Consider the following 20,428-nt stretch of genomic DNA (forward strand, 5'->3'; position numbering starts at 1 on the left):
CAGCCTTTCAAGTCTTCTGTTCCTAGGGACTGTGCTCCAGCCACACCCAGAAAGTCTCCACGCTGGCTAAATACTTCCACAGCACTCTTGTCATGGCCTAGACAGACCTTTTCTTTCTGATTCCTAAGGCCCGTGCTTGTTTCCTTTCCAAGTCCCAGACTCATGCCTTCTCTTGCCCTCTCTTTCTGAGACCCCAGGAGTGTTGATCCATTGTCCCACTCATTTGAAGTTGACCTGCTGCCCTGGGTTCTGTGCCCAGTGTTCCCTGCCTTTCTTGGCCCATAGGCTATGCCAGGTATTTTCTCCTATATCTCACAGCACCTCGAATATTATTGATTACAACACTTTGCACATTGTTTAATAAATCATCCATTATGTATCACATGGACCATCTCAGACTTGTCTATACCTCTTTCCCCAGCACCTAACGTCATCTATGACCCATAGAAGGTGCTCCGTAAATGCTTGTGAATGACTGAATTGTTACCAGTTATGTTAATAAGCATGTTTTGCATACTCAATTAACAGACTTGAAGGAGTCATGCTTGTAGCTTCTTTGTCCTCCCAGAACCTACCATAGGTAGGTGCATAAGAAATGGTTGTTAACCAACTACCCGATCAACTGGATGTGTGGAATAATGGGAGCTCGGAAGACTGCGTGTGCCTTCTTTTCTCTAATTCAGGGCCATTACCCAGAATTTTAAGCTGATTAACGTGGTTGTCAAGACAGAAGAGAGAAACATTTAACTCTGGACGGTGTATCTCCAGTGGGTTATTTATAACCCAACAATATGGCAACTGAGGGCTTTAGTGGCTGACATAGATCGCTACCCTGATGGCTATGGAAACACCTCAAATGGCACTGGGAGGATGGTGAATTCATATTGCATGCAGTGCTCAAAGAATTAAATTGTTACCACTTAATATTCATTGAATGTCAGCACTGTACTTTTGTACTCGGAAAAAATAGAGGAGACACACACTTCATGCAGTGGGCTTTGTTAGCTATAATTAGTTGGTGATAGAACAGTGTTGATACAGCAGTTCAGCAGTTAAAGGAAAGCAGTGCCCTTGGTACAAATGTGAGTATATTTGTACATCTGGTTCTGCTATGCTTACTATGTTTCAGCACCGGGAATGTTCTGGAGCATGACAGCTAAGCTCGGAGAATTTCATCAGCTTGTAGTTTTAGGAAAATATGAACAGCCCCATTTCTGATGTACCGTAGTTCAGTAACATATTCTTTCATTTTGGTTTTGTGTGGTATCTGGAATTCTGGATTTTTTGTTTCCTTTTGTACTAGTTATATCTGAAAATTCTGTGTACAGACCTGAATTGTAATTTCACTTCTCATCATATGCTAATTCTGATTATAATTGGATGGATCTGAATGCATTTACCTTTGCACTGTCTGGGAAAGCAGGAAATAAAATTGCAAAGCAAAAAGACATGTTTTAAGAGACTTCACAGACTACATTGTTTCTGAAATCTTTCACCAGTGAATGGGCAGTGTATACGCCAGGTGGCTAACCATGGAACCTTGGGATCCTTGGTTTTGTTCCTCTTTCAGTATTTGAGGAACAAAGGCTAAAGTAAGGGAACTTACTTGTCCAGGGGCACACTGCTGATTGCTAATAAATATAGGAAGAGTGCAAAAGTCCCTGGACTCCACAACCAGATAAGAAAGTTTATCTGTCAGTAAAAGTTGTCCCTCTTTAGAGACCTGTTAGGAAAAGAAAATTTGGACATAGTTGTTTTTCACTTGTGACTTGACATCTCTACAAATGACAAATACAGACATCTTCACCAGTGTTCTAAAAATCAAACTTATATATTTTTCCCTCCCTCAACGAAATATGCATTTCTTTTTGAGATTTTAGAGGCCTCCATTTGACTGCATAACCAACATGGCAAATTAGTTCATGACAGGAAAAACTAAACCTTGGAAATTTTGTCAATGAACTGTAGTAATTTTGAGCAGTATGTGTAGTTATTAATGACCCTCCCCCCCACCAGAGTTCAGGAGATCAATTTTCTGGCACTTTGTTATAGCTAAACTCATTTTTATTCTCCAAGTGCAGAAACATTTTAGCTTTCAAAATTAAGTGGATGGAAAGAGAAGTACATTAGAAGTTAGGAAACCTGAGTTCTATTTCCAGCTCTGATTCCTTTTGTTAAAGTGAGTCTTTTTAAACCTGATCAGTTTTCCAAAGTGTGGAATATATAGTATTGGTGTTAGGCAGGATGCTTTAGAGTAGACAGACCTTAAACAAAATTTTAATAGTTATGTATTTATTTTGACGTGTAGTTGAAAAACGAAACTGACATGTCCAAATTATAACTGCATAGATGATAATATTCAGGGCAAAAGTAAAAATGACTTGTGTAAAATTATAACACACTTAACCCACATTAAGTCATATTACAAGCGAGTAAGACAAAGATCACAAAGATGATATTCAACAAAGTTAAGCAGAGGATTAGATAAGGTCCCTTCTACTATAAAAATTCTGTGGTTCTGTTAATGTAAGCCTGGTATTTATTTATTCATTGTTGTGCTTACAGGTTTTGCATTTGTCTTATCAGAGTATGTTTAGGTTTGATGGTTTAACATCACAAAAAAATTTTTAGCTTTTATGCTATCTAAATTTTGTGATAAGAATGAAAGCTCTCATGTTACACTGAAGACTTTTATAGATAAAGTCAGTGGAACGCATAAGCACAACATTGGGGTTTTAAAGAGGACTACGAGATGCTAAACACATTGAAATCCTGTTAAATGTTCAGTGAGGATAATGCTTTATTTCTCACATGGAAATACAGGTTAATTGCGTGCACAAAGGGTTTTACTAAACATATGGTCTCAAGAAGAACTCCATGACGCAGGAAACCACATGATAACATTTCTCTGAAAATCTATCAATGACACTGAATGAATGTGTTATTGGAAAAAATAACAGACATGGTCAGAAGAGAACTCCATAATGGAAGCAGTAATGTATCATATATTTTTATGGGTAATGTGTCAAGACTGAATAAATGGGAGTGGTTTATTTGTTTGAATATGCAAGGAGATACATAACCATCTGATGATCAAGCATCAAGAACAAGATTTGAGGCTTGGCACAAAACTTGGAGAATTAATTAGAAAACAGTTTAAGATGGTCACTCAGTCCTCCCCTAAGAAAATCTGCCAGCAAATCCAGCACTGTCACCTCTCCATGGCCTGGTTTAGTGTTTGTCTTTGATGAATGGATCATTGGTCTATGAATTCACACAGGCCATGAATTCTGACACTGCAAATAGAAAGGTTGTGACTGGTGAGGTTATATCTAGGAGGAGATTGTCAGATTGCTGAGGGCACCAGATACCACATCACACAAGGTAAAACAAACTGTGACTACTTAAACGGAGTAGAGAAGATTTCAGGGGGTCATTATAGGTGTTTTCAAATATTTGAAGAACTATCACATGGAAAAGGGACGATTTCAGAGTGCAGAAGTAGGAATAAGAAGTAGTTAGGGGGTGCTGGGGTTGTGGCTCAGTGGTAGAGCACTCGCCTAGCACATATGAGGCCCTGGGTTCGATTCTCAGCACCACATAAAAATAAATAAAATAAAGGGATTAAAAAAAAGAAGTAGGGGGCTAGGGATATGGCTCAACTGATAGCTCGCCTGGAGTGCGTGCAGCCCGGGTTCGATCCTCAGCACCACATATCAACAAAGATGTTGTGTCCGTCGAGAGCTAAAAAATAAATATTAAAAAAATAAAATTCTCTCTCTCTATCTTTAAAAAAAAAAAGAAGTAGTAAGGGAAAGAACATAATGAATTTAAAGACTGGATTACGGGTCCAGTACTGTGCTAGGTATTGTGTATGTGATCTCCCATTAATTTTTTAAAAAAATATTTTTAGTTGAAGATGGACACAATGCCTTTATTTTATTTATTTTTATGTGGTGCTGAAGATCAAACTCAGTGCCTCGCAGGTGAGGCAAGTGCTCTTCCACTGAGCTATGATCCCAGCCCTCTCATGAATTTTTTGCAAAGTTCTCGAGACTAGCTATTATTATCTTCTACTGTAGAAAGAGAGATCAAAGAAATTAAATTTTTCTATTTCTCTGATATATATATAAACACACTCACACACACATTTTTCTGTGCTGGGGATTTGAACCCAGGCCCCTGAGTAGGCTAGGCAAGCCTTCTACCACTGATCCCTACACCCAGTCCTGATACTGGATCACTAATATGATTTGCTAATAACGTGTGGAGTGGGATTCAGAGCCTCGCAGTCTGGCTCTAACAGTCGAACACATTTCACCCTTGCTCTTCTGCATCTCTCTTTTTGGAACGTGCATTCTATGTCAGATCCTGTATATTGACAGTTAATATCCTCATAGTGGTGTAGCAAATTATTATTCCCATTTTACAGATGAGAAAAAAAATGAAGCTCAAAGGAATTAATAAATTTGCCCAAAGCAAATGACTCAGCCAAACTAGTTACCCAACAATTCAGGCTCCAGGCCAAGTCTTTGGGCCTTGCTCAGCTTTCCTAGAGGTGCAGAATCTAGAACAGCAACTTTCTAGCAAGTAGAACTAGCCGAACCCCAAACGGATCCTGCTGTAGATAGGACGTGGGCTTGGGATCTCCCTTTTTCTGGAAACCTTGGAATGAAAATTTAGATGCACCAGATAAGGAAGGGGTAGAGGAAATTCAAGCATCATATAAAGTGTTGAACCAGATGCCCTGTGAGGTTTTTCTTCTGCTCTGGGATTTTATAACGCCGTGTTTTTGTCTCATCTTCCCATGTCATCTTATTTTCCCCTGGGTGTCCTCAAACGGATGTGCAAATCTCACTCTGATATTTGAATCTGGCTCTGGGGGTTAGATTGCCTCGGTAAGATATTCACTTGCTAGGATATTTGACATGATGCCTTGGGGGAAATGTTAGGTCATCTGCGAAGTCAGCAGCATAAACAGGAAGTGGTAAAGTTGTTAACTAAGGAGGAAAATGGAGTGTGAGGGTCTCCCCACAATGTGAAAAGGTGGATCTCCCTGCAGCGTCAGAGTCTCTCTTGGACATGCTCTTAGAGTGAAAATGTCTGGCTGTCTTGACTCTGTCTTTTCAAGATGTTTATCAGATGCCCATTTTGGGAGTAGTTGTTTCCCTAGGGTTGTCTCAACTTTAATTACCTCCACTGCAACTTGCCCATTCCACCAGACGTCTTATTTTCAGCTCTGAGTGTCTGTGGGAAGAAATGCCTTTCTTCCTATGACCCCAGGTGCCTTGCAGTCCTGCAGTGAGGCTCTGGCATGCTGTCTGTCTTGCCTTCTGAAACTCTGTCTCTTCCTGTGTCCTTAGTCCTGTGAGGAACAAAGTACATCAGTGTTCCAGGTTCAGGGCTTCTGTCTACATTTGGGTTTGCATGTTTATGCTCCCCACTCCCCCTAGTTTCCTATCAATCCTCTGTACAGTTTCCAAGCATATAACTTTGCTTGGATGAATGACATCATGTTGGTGATGTGGATGGGGCAGCCAAAGCTTTCCCTGGACTCTTCATGTCATTCCAGCTCAAAGCTGAGAAGAATCACTTGCCTCCTTTTTCCTGCCCCCTACTTTTATGTTGTCTGGACTTTATTTAACTGTTAATTCAGCTGGATGTTTAAATATTTCTCTGGAGGAGGTGGGAAGGTGGGGAAGGAGGTTGAAGTGATTAAATAACTGACTGGTGTTCCCCAGAGTCTCAGAAAGTTGACTGCTCAGTATGGAGCCAAGGTGGCAAATGAGTCCTATACCATGGGATGGCTGGCTGCTCTAATGTGGGTAGAGGCATAGAGTAAGGGCCTGTTCACATGAGGGGTTTCCATATCTGCCACTTTGGGGGGTGGTTATCCTAATTAGTTGTACATGACACTAGAATGCACTTTGACACATTATCCATAAAAGGAGTAGAATTTCTCATTCTTTGTAGAATCACATTGGTGGTATAGTCATATAAGTACATTAAAAAAACCCAAAACAAATAACCCAATCAATAAATTGGCTAAGGAACTGAATGGACACTTCACAGAAGAAATAAAGTCGATCAACAAATATATGAAAAAATGTTTAACATCTCTAGCAATTAGAGAAATGAAAATCAAAACTAAGATTTCATCTCTGCCACCTTTTATTTAATAAATTCAAAATGATGGCAGTGTTGGCCCTATAAATTGGGATAGACTCCCAAGGACTTTGATGCAGTCGCTATGCCCGTAGTTCAGCCCAATTGCAGAAGGGGAGAATTGGGCGTTGTGTCTGTGGATTACCATTAGGAGGAAAACTGGAAAATTATGACACATATGTACACACATGCATCATATTGAATTTATTCACATTTGATGGTCCAGTGATTGATTATTAAACGTCCTTTCAAATATTGTGGATTAAGTGTAAATCCTGACAATTCCATTCCATTGACCATCTTAACTTTTGGTACTGGGACATTACCTATTATTTTTTGAGGGTGGCATCGAAGAATCATTTATTCTCTGGAGAAAGTACTTTTACAAGTCAGGTGATGATTGTTGGTGAGACTGGAACCACTGAGATGGAGTGTACTCTAGTCTCCATGACAGAGAAAGACACCAAACATTGCTATGTGTAAAAACAGCATTGAATGTAATTGGGAAGGCCTTTGGGTTACTAGCAAGGTCTCCGAGGGTTAGTGAACTTTCTCTGTGGTAGCAGCATATTCATTTATAACTTTTACAGAAAAAAAAGGATTATTTTTTTTGTAGACGTTAAAATCCTGACCCATCCAGTAACCCTTCACATTTTCTTCCTCCCTCCCTTCTTTTCCTTGTTCTTTCTTTCTTCTTTAATTTCCTTCTTCTCTTACAAAAATAAAACAAATTAAAAGATCAACTATTGAAAAAATGCTAGACTGTCTGGGCTTTATACCAGTGTCTTTATTTATTCACTGAAAGTGCCGTTCTTAAAACAGATTATTTCTTAAAAAAAAAAAAAAAAAGGCCAGGGATGCTGGTGCATGTCAGTAATCCTCGCTATGAAGGAGGCTGAGGCAGGAGGATTACAAGTTCAAGGGCAGTTTGGGCACCTTAGCAAGACCCATCTCCAAATAAAATGAAAAGGGATGGGGTATGGCTCAGTAGCAGAGTGCTAGCTAGCGTGTGTGAGGTCCTGGGCTTTATCCCTAGTATAGAACAACAACAACAACAACAAAAAAGCCTGTCAGGCAATATGTATTGGAATCTAGAGCTTTCAGTGTGTTTTCTGCTGCATGCTAACTATCTGGGGCGGGGCTGTGATATGAAATATTGTTCCTTACTTAACATTTTACTCTCTAATCTACGCATTGCATATTTGCTTCTCTTGTGACCTTCTCTTTGCATTTATAACTGCTGCTTTTCGCCCATAATCCAAAAGTAAGCAGACATTCCTACGGAGAAATTAAAGGAAGCTGTCAGTGGAGAGTTAATATAGTGAAAACATCCTTAACTCCGCTACCAACCTCTTAAATAATTAAAACTGTATGCTCCAAGAATCACATTTGCATTTCTTTACCAAGTTTATTTAGTACACTTTGTTACACTCAATTAAATGAGAATGTTATGTTTCATTTTCTTGGCTTCGGGTTGATCACTTTGCCTTTTGATTCTTATGCCCTGGTGTAATTTCACAGTGCTTAGGTCTCTAAAACCATACATATATTAATGTATATGTAGACACATACATACCTATTAAAAGGCGTACTTTATTTTTTTTTCTTTTTTCTTTTTTTTATTGTTGGTTGTTCAAAACATTATATAGTTCTTGATATATCATATTTCACATTTTGATTCAAGTGGGTTGTGAACTCCCATTTTACCCCGTATACAGCTTGCAGAATCACATCAGTTACACTTCCATTGATTAGGAAATAGAATCTTTCGTCCAAGGCACCTGAGCATTCCTTGTAACCTGAGGTGTAACTGGGACAGCAGATAAATTCATGGTATAAAGATGAGCTTGACAAAGTTCTTTTAACATCCAGTTTTTTTTTTCTTTTAAGCCTTGTTATTTGGCATCAATTTCCCTCTCCACAATTTGATTTGTGAATCTCTTAGCAAAAACAGAAAGAATACAGGTGTTGAATGGTTGTGGAAAGGAAATTAAATGTAAGTGCTGTCTCTCTGCATCTCAGTTGGCAGAGCCTGTGCAGACGGCTCTCTGTAAATTAGTTCATTGCTTAAGTTATGCATGTTTAAGAAGGAATAAATTAGTTATCCATCTCCTAATGAGTAGTGGGATCAATTGAAGCATGATGAGAGAGAAATAGCATAATTTTGCTTCCTCAGTTGGGGTTCAATATCCCCAAACTTCACTATTAATCACTCTATCAATTTCCTGGGTTATATTTCTGATTCTCCAGGTAAGATATTCTTCCCTTTTAATTTTCCTACCAGGTAAGTAAGACTTTTTTGAATTTGTCCAGTGGGGTTGTGGATGAGGGATGCTATCTCCTTCATGCTCCCAGATGTCCCCTGTTACTGTGGGTCCTTTTGCCTCTGCATTGGTTGGTTTGGGTGTGTTCACGTAACAGTCGATATGTATGTGCGATGACAATTGCCAGGGTTCTAATATGTTTAACTGTTATGGGATCTGTTATGTCTACTTTAGGGTCGACCCCATCCCATATGACACTCCAAAACCAGCGGGCCACACGCGGTTTGTCTGCATCTCAGACACACACTCCAGAACAGATGGTATCCAGATGCCTTATGGGGACATCCTTCTCCACACAGGCGATTTCACCGAGCTGGGACTGCCCTCAGAGGTTAAGAAGTTTAATGACTGGTTAGGTAAGGAATGATTGCGTTCTGGCGGCCCCAATTAACCTTTCCCGTCCGAGTGTCACTCACTGCGTCCTAATTGAATTAGAGCACTTGGAAGCCAGCTCAGCCATTTCTCGTATGATATGCGGTGATGTCTAGCTTTAATCCAATTCTGTTAATTAAAGATGAATTTTTAGATATTTAATTTTACTGTGCATCCTTTCAGTGCCTGGCCTCGGCGGCTCTGGGGCAGAGGGATGGGAAGCTTTGAAACCGATCTCCTCTCACTCATTCTGCTTTAATGAGGGTATGCGTTGGCACACAGGAGACCTAGAATCATATTTTTAATTCACTGGCTCTGCAATCTTTCCCAGATATTAGGATCAAAGATGTACAAATGACCTAGTAGTGAGAGAACATTTCTAAGAAATGGAAGAGGATGTAACAGTCCTTATATGAAGTGAAGTTGCTCTAGCACAGTGCTGTTTAGGAGCAGCTTTTTTTAAGTGTTCTCGAGGGTGCCGACGATCCCTGAAAAAAATCACATCCTGCTGTAAAACTCAACAAATCTAAAATACGAAACTACCCTGGAACTGTGGAAAGGTACCCACAGGTTGTGGGTTCTGAAAAATTATTGGGTCCTAAGTCAGGTAGTTTGCAAGTAGTATTGCAAAGCAGTCTGGGGATTATTCATATCTTTATTAGAAGATGGATCTGGAGCTGGGGTGTTGCTCAGTGATAGAGCATGTGCTTAGCATGCATCAGAGCCTGGATCCAATCCCTGATCCATTAAAAAGAGAAAAAAAAAGGGGGGGGATATTTATAAGAATTGTCTTAGGTGGGAGAAAGAAGTAAAGAAGTATAGCATTCTGAGAGCTTAGAAACTCTAAAGACACTATGGAATTATAACATGAAGAGCAGAAGATTAATGTCATGAATAATATGTCAGGCAAAAAAGTATTAAGGAGATTCAGGCAAAAACACTAAAATGTTTCCCATCAAACTAGAGTAAGGTTTGAGAAATTTTTAAATGATTGGTTAAATGATAAAATGTATGTATTAAAGAGAAATACTATTCTTTAAACATGGTTAAAATATTTAAAAAAATAAACAAGCCTAATTAATAACATAACGATTTTGGTTTTAAATGTGATGTTACAGATCAATCCAACTTATAAGCAGTTGAGTCAGAATACATACACCTTACTTTTGGCTGTTTTCATTTAATAGTGTTGGTAAGATTTTAAATGGTTTTATGTAATTTTCTTATTTATCCTTTTTAATAGAAATGTGACGTTCATCTTGTTTGCTGTTTCTTAACTTTGTATGACTTTTCTACAAAAATGAACATTTACTTTGATATCAGTTTTTCCTCTGGTAACTGGCATTGAAGTGTGCATTTCCATGAGTATGTCTTTTTGCTTCCATTGACTTATTTCTTAGGATAAAACATTATGTCTGAGTTAAATTTCTAGGTCAAAGGATGTGAAATTCCTGTGGTTCTTGCTGCTTATGGCATTTTGCTTTCCAACAGCACCATGGCTGTTTCCCTGCAGTAAAACGAATGTAACGGTTTTACCAGGATCTTAGCAGTGCTGGATGTTGGGGGCTTTTATATTTTGTGCTCTTTTATGCTCAATCTTATTTAAAACAGTAACATTTTAAATACCATCTGGCATAATCACCTCCTTTTTTAGGTGGGGCAGAAATTTAGAGAAGTTAAGTGACTTTCTCAATACCATTGTAGCAGGCTTGGGTCTCTAATTTCTATCTTTTCACTTTTTTTTTTTTGCCTCTGTTAAATTTGCTTTCAAGGACAATCGCCTCTTTATTTTAGCCAAGTTTGTGAACTCTTCATAGTTAAAATTATTTGGGGGTGAATTTTGGGCATTTTAAGCTATTCTGTGACATCTGAATCTCAACACAGATACTCAGGAGCTTAGTGGACAGTTCTTTTTCTGGAGGAAGGGAGCTGCATTGTGGAGTGTTCACAGAAACAGGAGACAAGACACAGGTCAGATCCTGGTTATAATCTTTTTAGACACTGACCTTGGGCAACTGAATGCACCTCTTTTCCCCTTGGTTTCCCTCTGCAGAACTAAGGATTAATACTACCTGTCTTTCTGGATTGTTGTGCAGATTAATCAGTAAATGATTGCTGCTAGTGAGTTTTTGTGGGCCATTAATAACTGAATGGAGAATGTGGTGAGTGAACCATCAACAGATATTTAAAGGATAAAAACAAGAAGAGGTCAGAGGAATTATTTAGTAGATTAGAAGTAAACACTGGGAGATTTTATAAGGCAAAAAGTACTCCATAAATGGAAATGTGCTGTAACTAAGGAAATAAAATGATAAGGAAATAAAATGCTAAAGGCCAGCTGCACAGTCAGTTCCTCCTTTTCTTACGTCTCCTCTGATCTTGTGAGGCAGGGAGAAGAGACTTCAGCATGGGGTGCAGAATGAGAAACCAAAGGGAGCCCATGGGATATGGGTAGAGAAGTTGGGATCCCATCGAGAAGGCTGAGAATAGCTCACTGTTACCAGGGCAACCTCATGGTGCTCAGAGGGTGAGAAATGGTGTGTGATTACACTCTGCCACTTGGCCCAATCAGGAACCTCTCCCTAGGAAGGGGTGCTGCCAACAAGAGCTGCCAGGTAGCCTGGAAGAGCAGAGTCAGGTCAGATCATCCTAGGGCCTTACCACAATGGTACATTCAGCTCTCAGCAGCAGAGGTCTCACAGATCAGGCAGGCACTTACACTTCTGATTGATTTCCATCTTTCTACCATCTAGATGACTCTGATCATTGAAAACAACCTGGTCATAACCCAAGCTCCCCTACTTTCCCACTGGATAAATGTTTCTATTACAGGCCAGGCACTCCTTCTTCACCTATAACATTCCTCTAAGTTGCTAATGTCAGTCCCATTTTAATGGATGAGGAGCCCGAGTTCAGCAAGGTTAACTTACTCAAGGTCATTTAATAGATAAGAAGTGCAGAGAAGCTAAGGATTCTATCCAGGGTCACTCAGGCAGTAAACCCTGAGCTCTTACCTCTAAAATGTGAGTCCTCTTCTTTTATTATTCTGTGATATTCTGACTGAGTTTGAATTAAAAGAACTGATGTAGCTCCTGGAAGCTTCATGCAGAAGTTGCATAGCTATTTGGTAATGTGCTAAGAGTGCATAGGTTTGAAAGATGTATTTAGGTCCTGCCCATCTTGATGCTTTCTTGACCTTCCAGCTGTAAGACCTGAGAATCCTGCCATGAGCTCCCTGTCATACCTGGCAGGAATAACATGTAAAATTATTAATATAAGGTACTTTGTGATACAAACTAGCACACACAGCTCAGGGCCATAAGAAGATGGAACTCAAGCCAGCTACCCAGACAAAGGACAGGAACGTAGAATAGAGTGTTGGGGTTATGAGCAGTTGGGAAAGTCCAGCCTTGAATTCATTAACTTTGGTAAGTTGTTTGAACTCCTGAGCTTTGATGTTCTAATCTGTAAAATGGGCATTGTAGTAAGAAAATGTGCCCCAAGGTTGTTGTGAGGATATACTCTGTGCTAAAGATTGCACCATTCTTAAAACAGTTCTTGATCTGTGACAACTTTCAACCAATCGTACAAATGGTAACAATAAAGCCAGCATCATAGACCCTGATGGGCAGAAGCTAAAAGGGGCTGACCCTGGGGATTTCAAGAGGGACTTAGGGTTGTAAGAGGGAGCACCAAAATATCTAAAATTAGAGGCTGGAAACACATTTCCCTCCTAGACAGTGACACTAACTGGATGGGAGATTACAACTGGAAGAGGCCTTGGGGTCCTTGAATTCTGCTTGCTAATTTAATAGCAGTGGAAACTGAGGCCGGAGGGATTGAATGAATTGCCCTGGGTCACTGTTGATGAATGATCAAGTTGAGACTGGAATTTGAATGGGTCAGGGAAGGGGAACACTAATACACATTGTCTGTGGGTGGTAGGGTCCCCTCCCCTGTCACATGCATCATTTCATGCAATCTTAATAACTTACAAAGTTGCTATTACGGGATTCCTTTTTACTCCCGAGGAAACAGCCCTGGTGAACGGAACTTCCTTAAGCTAATACCACAAGGAGGTGACCTCAGGGTCTGATTTTAGGTCCATCAGACAGACCCCAAACCCTAGTCTGGCTGATGGGATGGATATCCCAATAGTTCCTCCTTACAAACGATCTGCCTCTCTCTGCTGCTGTCTTTAAGGGAACCAGTCCAGGGTCAGAGAGAGAGGTAGGTGGCTTCTTATGGCCAGAGACTACAGAAATGTGGAAAATAGACGACATTCATAAATGTTTTCCCCCAAATTCTTTTAAGAATGAGAGAGTTAAATGCTATATCCCATAGTCCCATTAGTATTTTAGCTCAACTCTGCTTTTTTTTTTTTTTTTTTTTTTGTACCAGGGATTGAATCCAAGGACCACATCTACCAGCATGTTTTACTTATTTTTTTGAATCTTGAGACAGGGTCTCACTAGGTTGCTTATGGCCACACTAAGTTGCCGAGTCTGGCTTTGAGCCTGCGATCCTCCTGATTCAGCATCTTGAGCCTCTGGGATTACAGGCGTGCACTACTGTGCCTAACTAACACAGCTGTGCTGTGGGTACGTCACAAAGAGTCTTGGGTGAGCTGAATGAGGCCTGGCCACCCAACCATTATAGCAGTTTATTTTTTTCTTTCTTTTTATTTTTTAATCTTGGCAAAAATTTCTCCTGATCATAGGCTTGACTTAAATGTACACTTGTTATCTGTAAAGTACCTGCCTTTTAAAGTGTGATTATTTTTATTGCTTTTTTTTAAAAAAAAAAAAAAACCCTGAACATCAGTGGCTTCTCCTCTCACTTTGCCTGAAGGCGCATTTTGTAAGCAGTTTACCATATTCACTTTGGCCCTGTGTTCTTCCTGCCTGTTTGGTATTCTTTACTGTTCACTTGACTTCATCCCTACTGTCCTCTCATTTTCAGAATACCTTTGTCAGCCTTCTTCCTGATTATCCCACATAGGCTGTGGGATATTGCACAAGGGGGCTTTAGGAGGTCTTGTCCTCTGATTGCACATCCACTTCTTATTTCCAGCTTTCAATTACAACCACATCCCATTTCTTCCCATTTCCCAAATGCAGTGTGTCCTTTTCCACATCCTTGCCTTTGCAAATCCTGTTCCTGTTTCCTGGGGTGGCCTTCTCCTCCAGAACTCTCTCATCCTCTGTGACAGATTCTTTGTCATAGTTAGTCACTTCCTTGAATATGTTGGTCAGACATTGTCCCCCTTGTTATGTAATCACACTTGTCTTTCTCCCTCCCAGATAGCTCTGTGGACCTAATGGGTGCCCTTCATAACCCGGGTTCTAAGTATAGGACCTGGAACATAGTCGGTGTACACAAATATTTATTGAATCACTGAGTGAACCAATGAACATAAAGGTGTAAGACTTTTTTTCTGCTTGCAGTTTTGGCCCAAACTTTAAAATTACACAGTACTGTATATACAGGCCCTTCCCTTCCCATTCCTTTTATCCTCAAAGAATTTATAACATCTAGTTGGCTGTTGTTAATGATTCCTATATACTGTGCAGAAATACTTAAGAAGAGTTTGTTGTTGCTGCTGTTTAGTTTCTTATATGATAATTAGAAAGACAGGGTTCTTGGGTGGTCTTCATTCAGCTGAAAGTTTATACATAACAGTCTACTCAGTTAGAAATCCCTTTTAACACAGCACCAGTGCCATGAACTTTTAATTATGGCTTTCTTTGGTCTGGATTGTCTTTTAAAAGCTCAGAGCTTCAGTTTCCCCAGGCCAAAAGAGGAGAATGAAAATGTTTCCAAGGAAAATCTCAAGAAGAAGGTTATATATATTTGTTAGGAGCATTGTATTAGGCATGGTTATAATAGAATGTGACTGCAACCAGCATTTCAGATTTTAGATATACAAATCGATTTTACCCCTTTCTTAAGACTGTGTTCCTTTCAGTGGTCCTGCTACTGGCCCAGAGTTTCAGAACTGGCCTTTAAGAAATAGCCTTCTCTGGCTGAGCTGTTTGTTTTATTCTTATAATAAACCCGTATTATACATGTTCATTCCTGGTAACTTAGAAAATAGCAGTAAGTGAAAAGAAGAAAACCAAATGATCCATGGACAGATATAATCACTTATTTTAGTATGAGTCCTTATTAAATGTTTTCTATAGATGCATGCATGCCCCTATACACATGCTCACAAATATCTTTTATGAAAAATAGTAATACCATTTCATAGTCTGCTTTTCATCAAAACAATATATCACAGACAATTTTCCACTTTAATAAATATGGCTAAAATACTTTCCCCCCAAAGAATACTTTTATTGTTTATAATTTATTAATTAATAATTAATAATTTATTAATACTTGTATTGCATATATTATAAGAATATAAATATATGAAATGTGCAAAGTAGAAAATACACATTCCTTTGTAATTCTGTTTCTAAAACAATTGCTATTTGGTGTGCAGTCTTTGAGAAACATTTTTACTTTCATTTCTATTTTGAATATACTCAGTAGCAGGAAATATTCAATTTTGGGGGGCTCTAGTATAATGGCTACTTTTAAAAAAGAATGGAGCAGTGCATATTATCTTGTAACTAACTTTAAAAAATTGGTCCACCATGCTTTGCGTTGGTGTAGGATTCTGTCGTATGGATGTACTCTAATTTATTTAGTTTCATCTCTATTACTGGACACCTGAGATGTCGCCATTCTTTTACTATGGTATGCACTGGTGTGATGAACATTCTTTCTCTCTCTTTGCAAACATCTTTAAATATATTTATAGGCTATCTTCCTAGAAATAAAATTTTGCTTCAAATGATATGTATTTTTTAAAAAGACATTTTTATTATATGTTATCAGGTTTCCCTCTGTAAAGATTGTAATTTCTCCTTAATGTTCTTGTAGTAGTTGAGGGTTTGGGTCACGTGTCTTTGAACATCTTCATTGGCAGCAAATCTTTAAGAGCTTTAAAAAAATGACCACAGACTTTTTTTTTTTTGCTGCTTGTGAAAACTAATATGATCATTGTAAAAAAAAAAAGTAAATAATAACACAGGTGAATAAATGAGATTATCAATTCACATAATAACTACATTTAACAGCTTGTGTGCATACTGTGGTGTGGTATATGTGCATGTGTGTATTGATGTGTACAAGGGCCATACAATATCAGGTTAAGAGTGTGAGTGCTGGATTTAGTCTGGCTGTGTTAAAATCCTGGCTTCAGCATTGTTCATTCTCATCTTCAGCTTATGTAAAAAGAAGCATTAGTGCTCAGCTTGTCTGATTTTCAAGGACTGTTGAGAGAGGTTAAATAGGACAAAGGACACCTGATGCGTGCAGGTGGCAAATGGTCAGGAGTCGGAATCTGGCGTGATGTCAGAGCTGGCCTCATTCCTGCTTCCTGCTCTGTTGCTGGGTTTCTCTTCACCTCAGGACAGAGAAGACCAAGGGACACAGGGAAGAGAGAACTTTGGGGAAGGTGCCTTTGTAGTTTCTTGTGCCACTGTGAATTTATAGAGCAAAGCATCAGCACTGTGGTCCTGCCTGGCCACCAGAAATCTGACACTGTCCCCTTTCTAAGGACCTTGGAACTGACATACAAGCCCTTGCTCTTAGACTCTGATTAGCCTCTGAACCAGCCATGAGGGGGCTGAGTCTGTCCTCTCCCCGTGCCTTGTCTCAGTCTCCTGTCATCTCTCTTTGTCTCCCCTCTACATTCTGACCACTCCCTCTGCCCTGCAGGGTCACCACTCCTCCCTCCTGGGCCAGCCCTGCCCCCCAGCTTCTGTCTTCAGGAGGGATATCAAGGGCAGTTTCCTGTTCATGTTTAAGACTCTTTCACATGTTTACCAGGCATGGTCTGCATGTTTAAGGCTTCTGCTTTTTTTTTTTTTTTAAACAATCAAAATTATTAGGAACTCAAGCTGGTGAACTGGGAAAGTTTGGATATGCCATTAAAACAACAGCAACAAGGATGATGATGATGTGATGCCGTGACAACGGCCACTAGTGGGGTGCCTAGCACGTTCCAAAGAGTAGTTTCAGAAATGAAGTGAGCAGGGGCAGCATCACTGGAACTTTATGATCACTCGATATCATGTCTAATAAAAAGGTAAAGGTAGGAGGCGTTAAGAAGGGCAAGTGAGATGACTTTTCCCACAATTTACAGAAGAAACTATGCCCAAGAGTTCCCCAAAGCCCAGAATTCCCTGATTCCTGTTTTTGAATGTTTAATACCCAGAGAGTTTCTTCATCTTTGGTTTGCTCACAAAACAATACCTGATGTGCTGTACTTTTCGATTTTCATAGTTTGATTTCCCCAAGTTCCTTTCTAGGTTTAGAATTTAAGTTTTTTTTTCCTTCTCTATTTCAAGCAATTTAGAGTTTTCCTCTCCACTTCAACTCCTCCTGCTCTTTCCCTTCCTTCTCCTCCCCTTCCTCCTCCTCCTCCTCCTCTTCCTTCTCCTCCTCTTCCTCCTCCTCCTCTCCTCCTTCTTAGTGTATAATTCTAGAATTTCAATAGGAGCCTATATATTCTATCATGTGAATACCATGCACCCCACTTACTTATCTGTAATTAGATAAGATTATTCATTTGCTCCAAATAATGGTTTATTCATCATTACCTGCTTGTCCTTCTTTTCATGAAGAATCTTTTCTCCTGATGTAAATTCCTCCATATTCTAATTCATATATAAGTACATCTTGTCAATAAGGACAAAGCTAACGTTACAAGTAGAATTCAGTTTTGGCATGGAATTAAGTTAAAATACTTGAGGAGGAAAATGAACCTAAACAGAGTAGTTGAATATGCACAAATATGTAAGACTGGATTTTGTTCCATTAGAAGGAATTGTTGGTGACCTGAGAACATGATGACTAGGTCTTTTGTGATCCACGTGAACCTAATCTTTGGTTTGATGGGCAGCTATTTCCTCAAATTACATTAATTATGATGCCTCTAATTTATATGACATCTTGCCTCCAAAGGACTTAAAGTACCTTTGAGTATATGAGATCATTAATGCTTATAATGGTCCAGGGAAGTGGATACGGGCAGACAGTATTAGCCCTGTCTTACTGATGGATGGATGGAGATCTGGAAAGGTGGAAGGTCAGCCTGGGGTCACATTGGGAACCAGCACAGGAGATGAGAGGCATCTAAAGTCACTGGCTGTTGACTCCACTGCTCCAGCCTTCAATTCTAAAGCTGCCTCCTTTTTTTGAAATCTTCCCATATTGTAAAGAGAAACAGTTGGGGGCAAGACACATATAATCATTGCTTCAGCAGCTTAACAGAAAAGGTCAGGTAAACACTTTCTTTAAAAAAAAAAGAGCACTTTTTCTTTCCTTTTCCCCATTTTACTCTATTAAATGATGTCACTGTAACTTTTTTCAAACCCTTTAGTCCGTGAGGGAAAGCTGAAGGCCCCAAATGTGCTATCCTAAGCACTAGAGAAGGATCCTTATATCAAGAACATGAAGAGACATCATCTTCAAGTTATTTGCCTATATTCCACTTGACCTCTAAGGCCAGGCCCTGCTATGGTAGGTGCTGAGAATGCAGAAGGGAACAAGATGTCATTCCATTTCGCATCCAGATCTTCATCACTAGAATCATCTCCCTATCTTATAAATGAGGCAAGTGGATCTCAGAGGACTTAACCATCTCACCCAAATTTGCACCCATTTGTTAGTGGAAGGCCTTGGACCAGGGAGGACTCTGTCTTCTGAGTGACACCATTTCTCACCCTGAGCTAATTCTGCATATCAACACCTGCAAGATTATTCCCTCTGAGGTTTTGTATATGGGGGAGAATGCTATTTTTTATCTTTCTCTCTCTCTCTCTCTCTCTCTCTCTCTCTCTCTCTCTCTCATACTTGCATGGAACTGGAGACTAGATACTTTGACATAGATGGCAAAGATATACAGATACCTCAAAACACACATATCTCAAGTTGAATTACTTCCAGATACTACTCGTCCTCCTAAATTCCCCTCTGATTTACATTATCACTGACCCATTCTCTATCTGAGGCTGTGTTTTGTCGGGTTTACCTCCTGAGGATCTTCTAGGTCTCTCTCCTGCCTTTGAAGAGGCTGGGTCCAGCCTGCCACTCATCTTTCCTGGAATCCTCTCATAATCATAACTCAACACCAAGCAACCACAGTTGCCAGACCCATTCCATTCATTAACTCATTTGATAGCTTGATGATGGTATCACTAGTTTTACTGACTTGGAGGCAGGGGAACTTTTTCACATGGGACCTCCCGTCAGACTGATATTTTGTGGAATGCATTTTGGAAACTGCTAACCGATAGCGTCAAGACGCTGTTGTGACACTCAGTGTTTTTCATGAGTCGATCCAGCTGGTCCGGTTTGCCCGTTCAGCTTCACTTCCCACCAATCTCTCTGGCTTCTCCTTGGCTCTTTAGGCTTGTGTCTCACCATTTTCTCCCTTGCTGCCTCTTCTTGACTACGGAAACTTTCTGGTCCAAGTTTGTTCCCACTTTGAACTTTTGTACATCACCATCTTCCTCAGTCTACTCAAACACCTCTTCCTTGGTGAGGTGTTATTTGCCTATTTCTGGAGATTCTTATTTACGGTTAGTCTTTCTCCACTAAGTGCCACTCTGTGATGGTCTGGATGTGTCTTGTCCATCACTGTGTCCTCCGTAACTGTAAGAGCACCTGGGACATAGGAGCTGCTCAAAAAACGTGTCTTGAGTGATTGGATGGATGAAAGCAAGCACATAAGAATAAGAAGTAAGAGAGATGGTGTCTCTCTAACTCCTTATTGTTATGGGGTTGCAAGCACCATGCCTTGTGCACACATAGTAAGCATTTGAAAGTTTTGCAGAGTAATGGATATTTTATCATGTTGGTCTCGTTGCCTGCCTCAAATCTTGTTTCCTTTTTTTTTTTTCTGAGAACTCTTGTTCATTCTTTAAAGCCCTGTTCAAAAGCCACCCCTGTTATGGAGCTGGCCCTGATTTTTCCTGTTGGTCCTTATCCCTTCTTTCCCTCCATCCTATGTCCAGACCACTGGCACACATTCCTCCTGGATCTCGCCTGAAATCATACTCTCAGCAGACGCTCTAGCATGCAATTACTCTCCAGTAAATGTTTGGTTTTCCTCGCTTCCTTGTGTGTTTCCCTGAGCAGAGTCTGTTGCTTCCAAGAGATTCAGCCACTTCTGTAACAAGGGGAAGTTATCAGAATTGGGAGCATGAAGTTTAAGGAACATCCTTGGAAGATGTCAAACGCCATGTAAATTTCACGGTTGTCAGCTTATTGTTAACATCCCTTCTCATCATTGCCTGCACTGGAGAAATCCAAGTGCATTTCCAGGCCCTGCTGTAGGTTTCTGGATGAGAACAGGCATCCTTACACCCTTTGACTTAGCTTTGAACTTGGCTAATACTGCATAGATCGCTTCCATTTTAATTCCCCACCTCCCCCAGCCTGCCTGCATGTTGTTTCCAGGAATCTTAATTCCAGCTGTCCCTTGGGTTTTTGAATGACATTTCCCT

At 39.9% G+C, this 20,428-nt stretch overlaps 1 protein-coding gene across 9 annotated transcripts in view; it reads left to right on the forward strand.

Moving 5' to 3' along the window:
- Positions 1–20,428, forward strand: part of Mpped2 (metallophosphoesterase domain containing 2) — a 172,211-nt gene that overhangs the window by 39,547 nt on the left and 112,236 nt on the right. For 5 of the 9 annotated variants that reach the window (XM_005327456.5, XM_040284574.2, XM_021727838.3 and 2 more), the window contains one exon: positions 8,664–8,845. The exons of 3 other annotated variants lie outside the window; for them this stretch is intronic. In XM_005327456.5, the coding sequence (XP_005327513.1) occupies positions 8,664–8,845 (182 nt within the window). Of the gene's footprint in view, positions 1–8,663; positions 8,846–20,428 lie in introns of those variants that run through there. One more of the 9 variants, XM_040284575.2, reaches the window with a different exon arrangement.

Source organism: Ictidomys tridecemlineatus, chromosome 4, assembly GCF_052094955.1.
Source record: "Ictidomys tridecemlineatus isolate mIctTri1 chromosome 4, mIctTri1.hap1, whole genome shotgun sequence".
In the NCBI taxonomy this organism is placed as follows: domain Eukaryota; kingdom Metazoa; phylum Chordata; class Mammalia; order Rodentia; family Sciuridae; genus Ictidomys; species Ictidomys tridecemlineatus.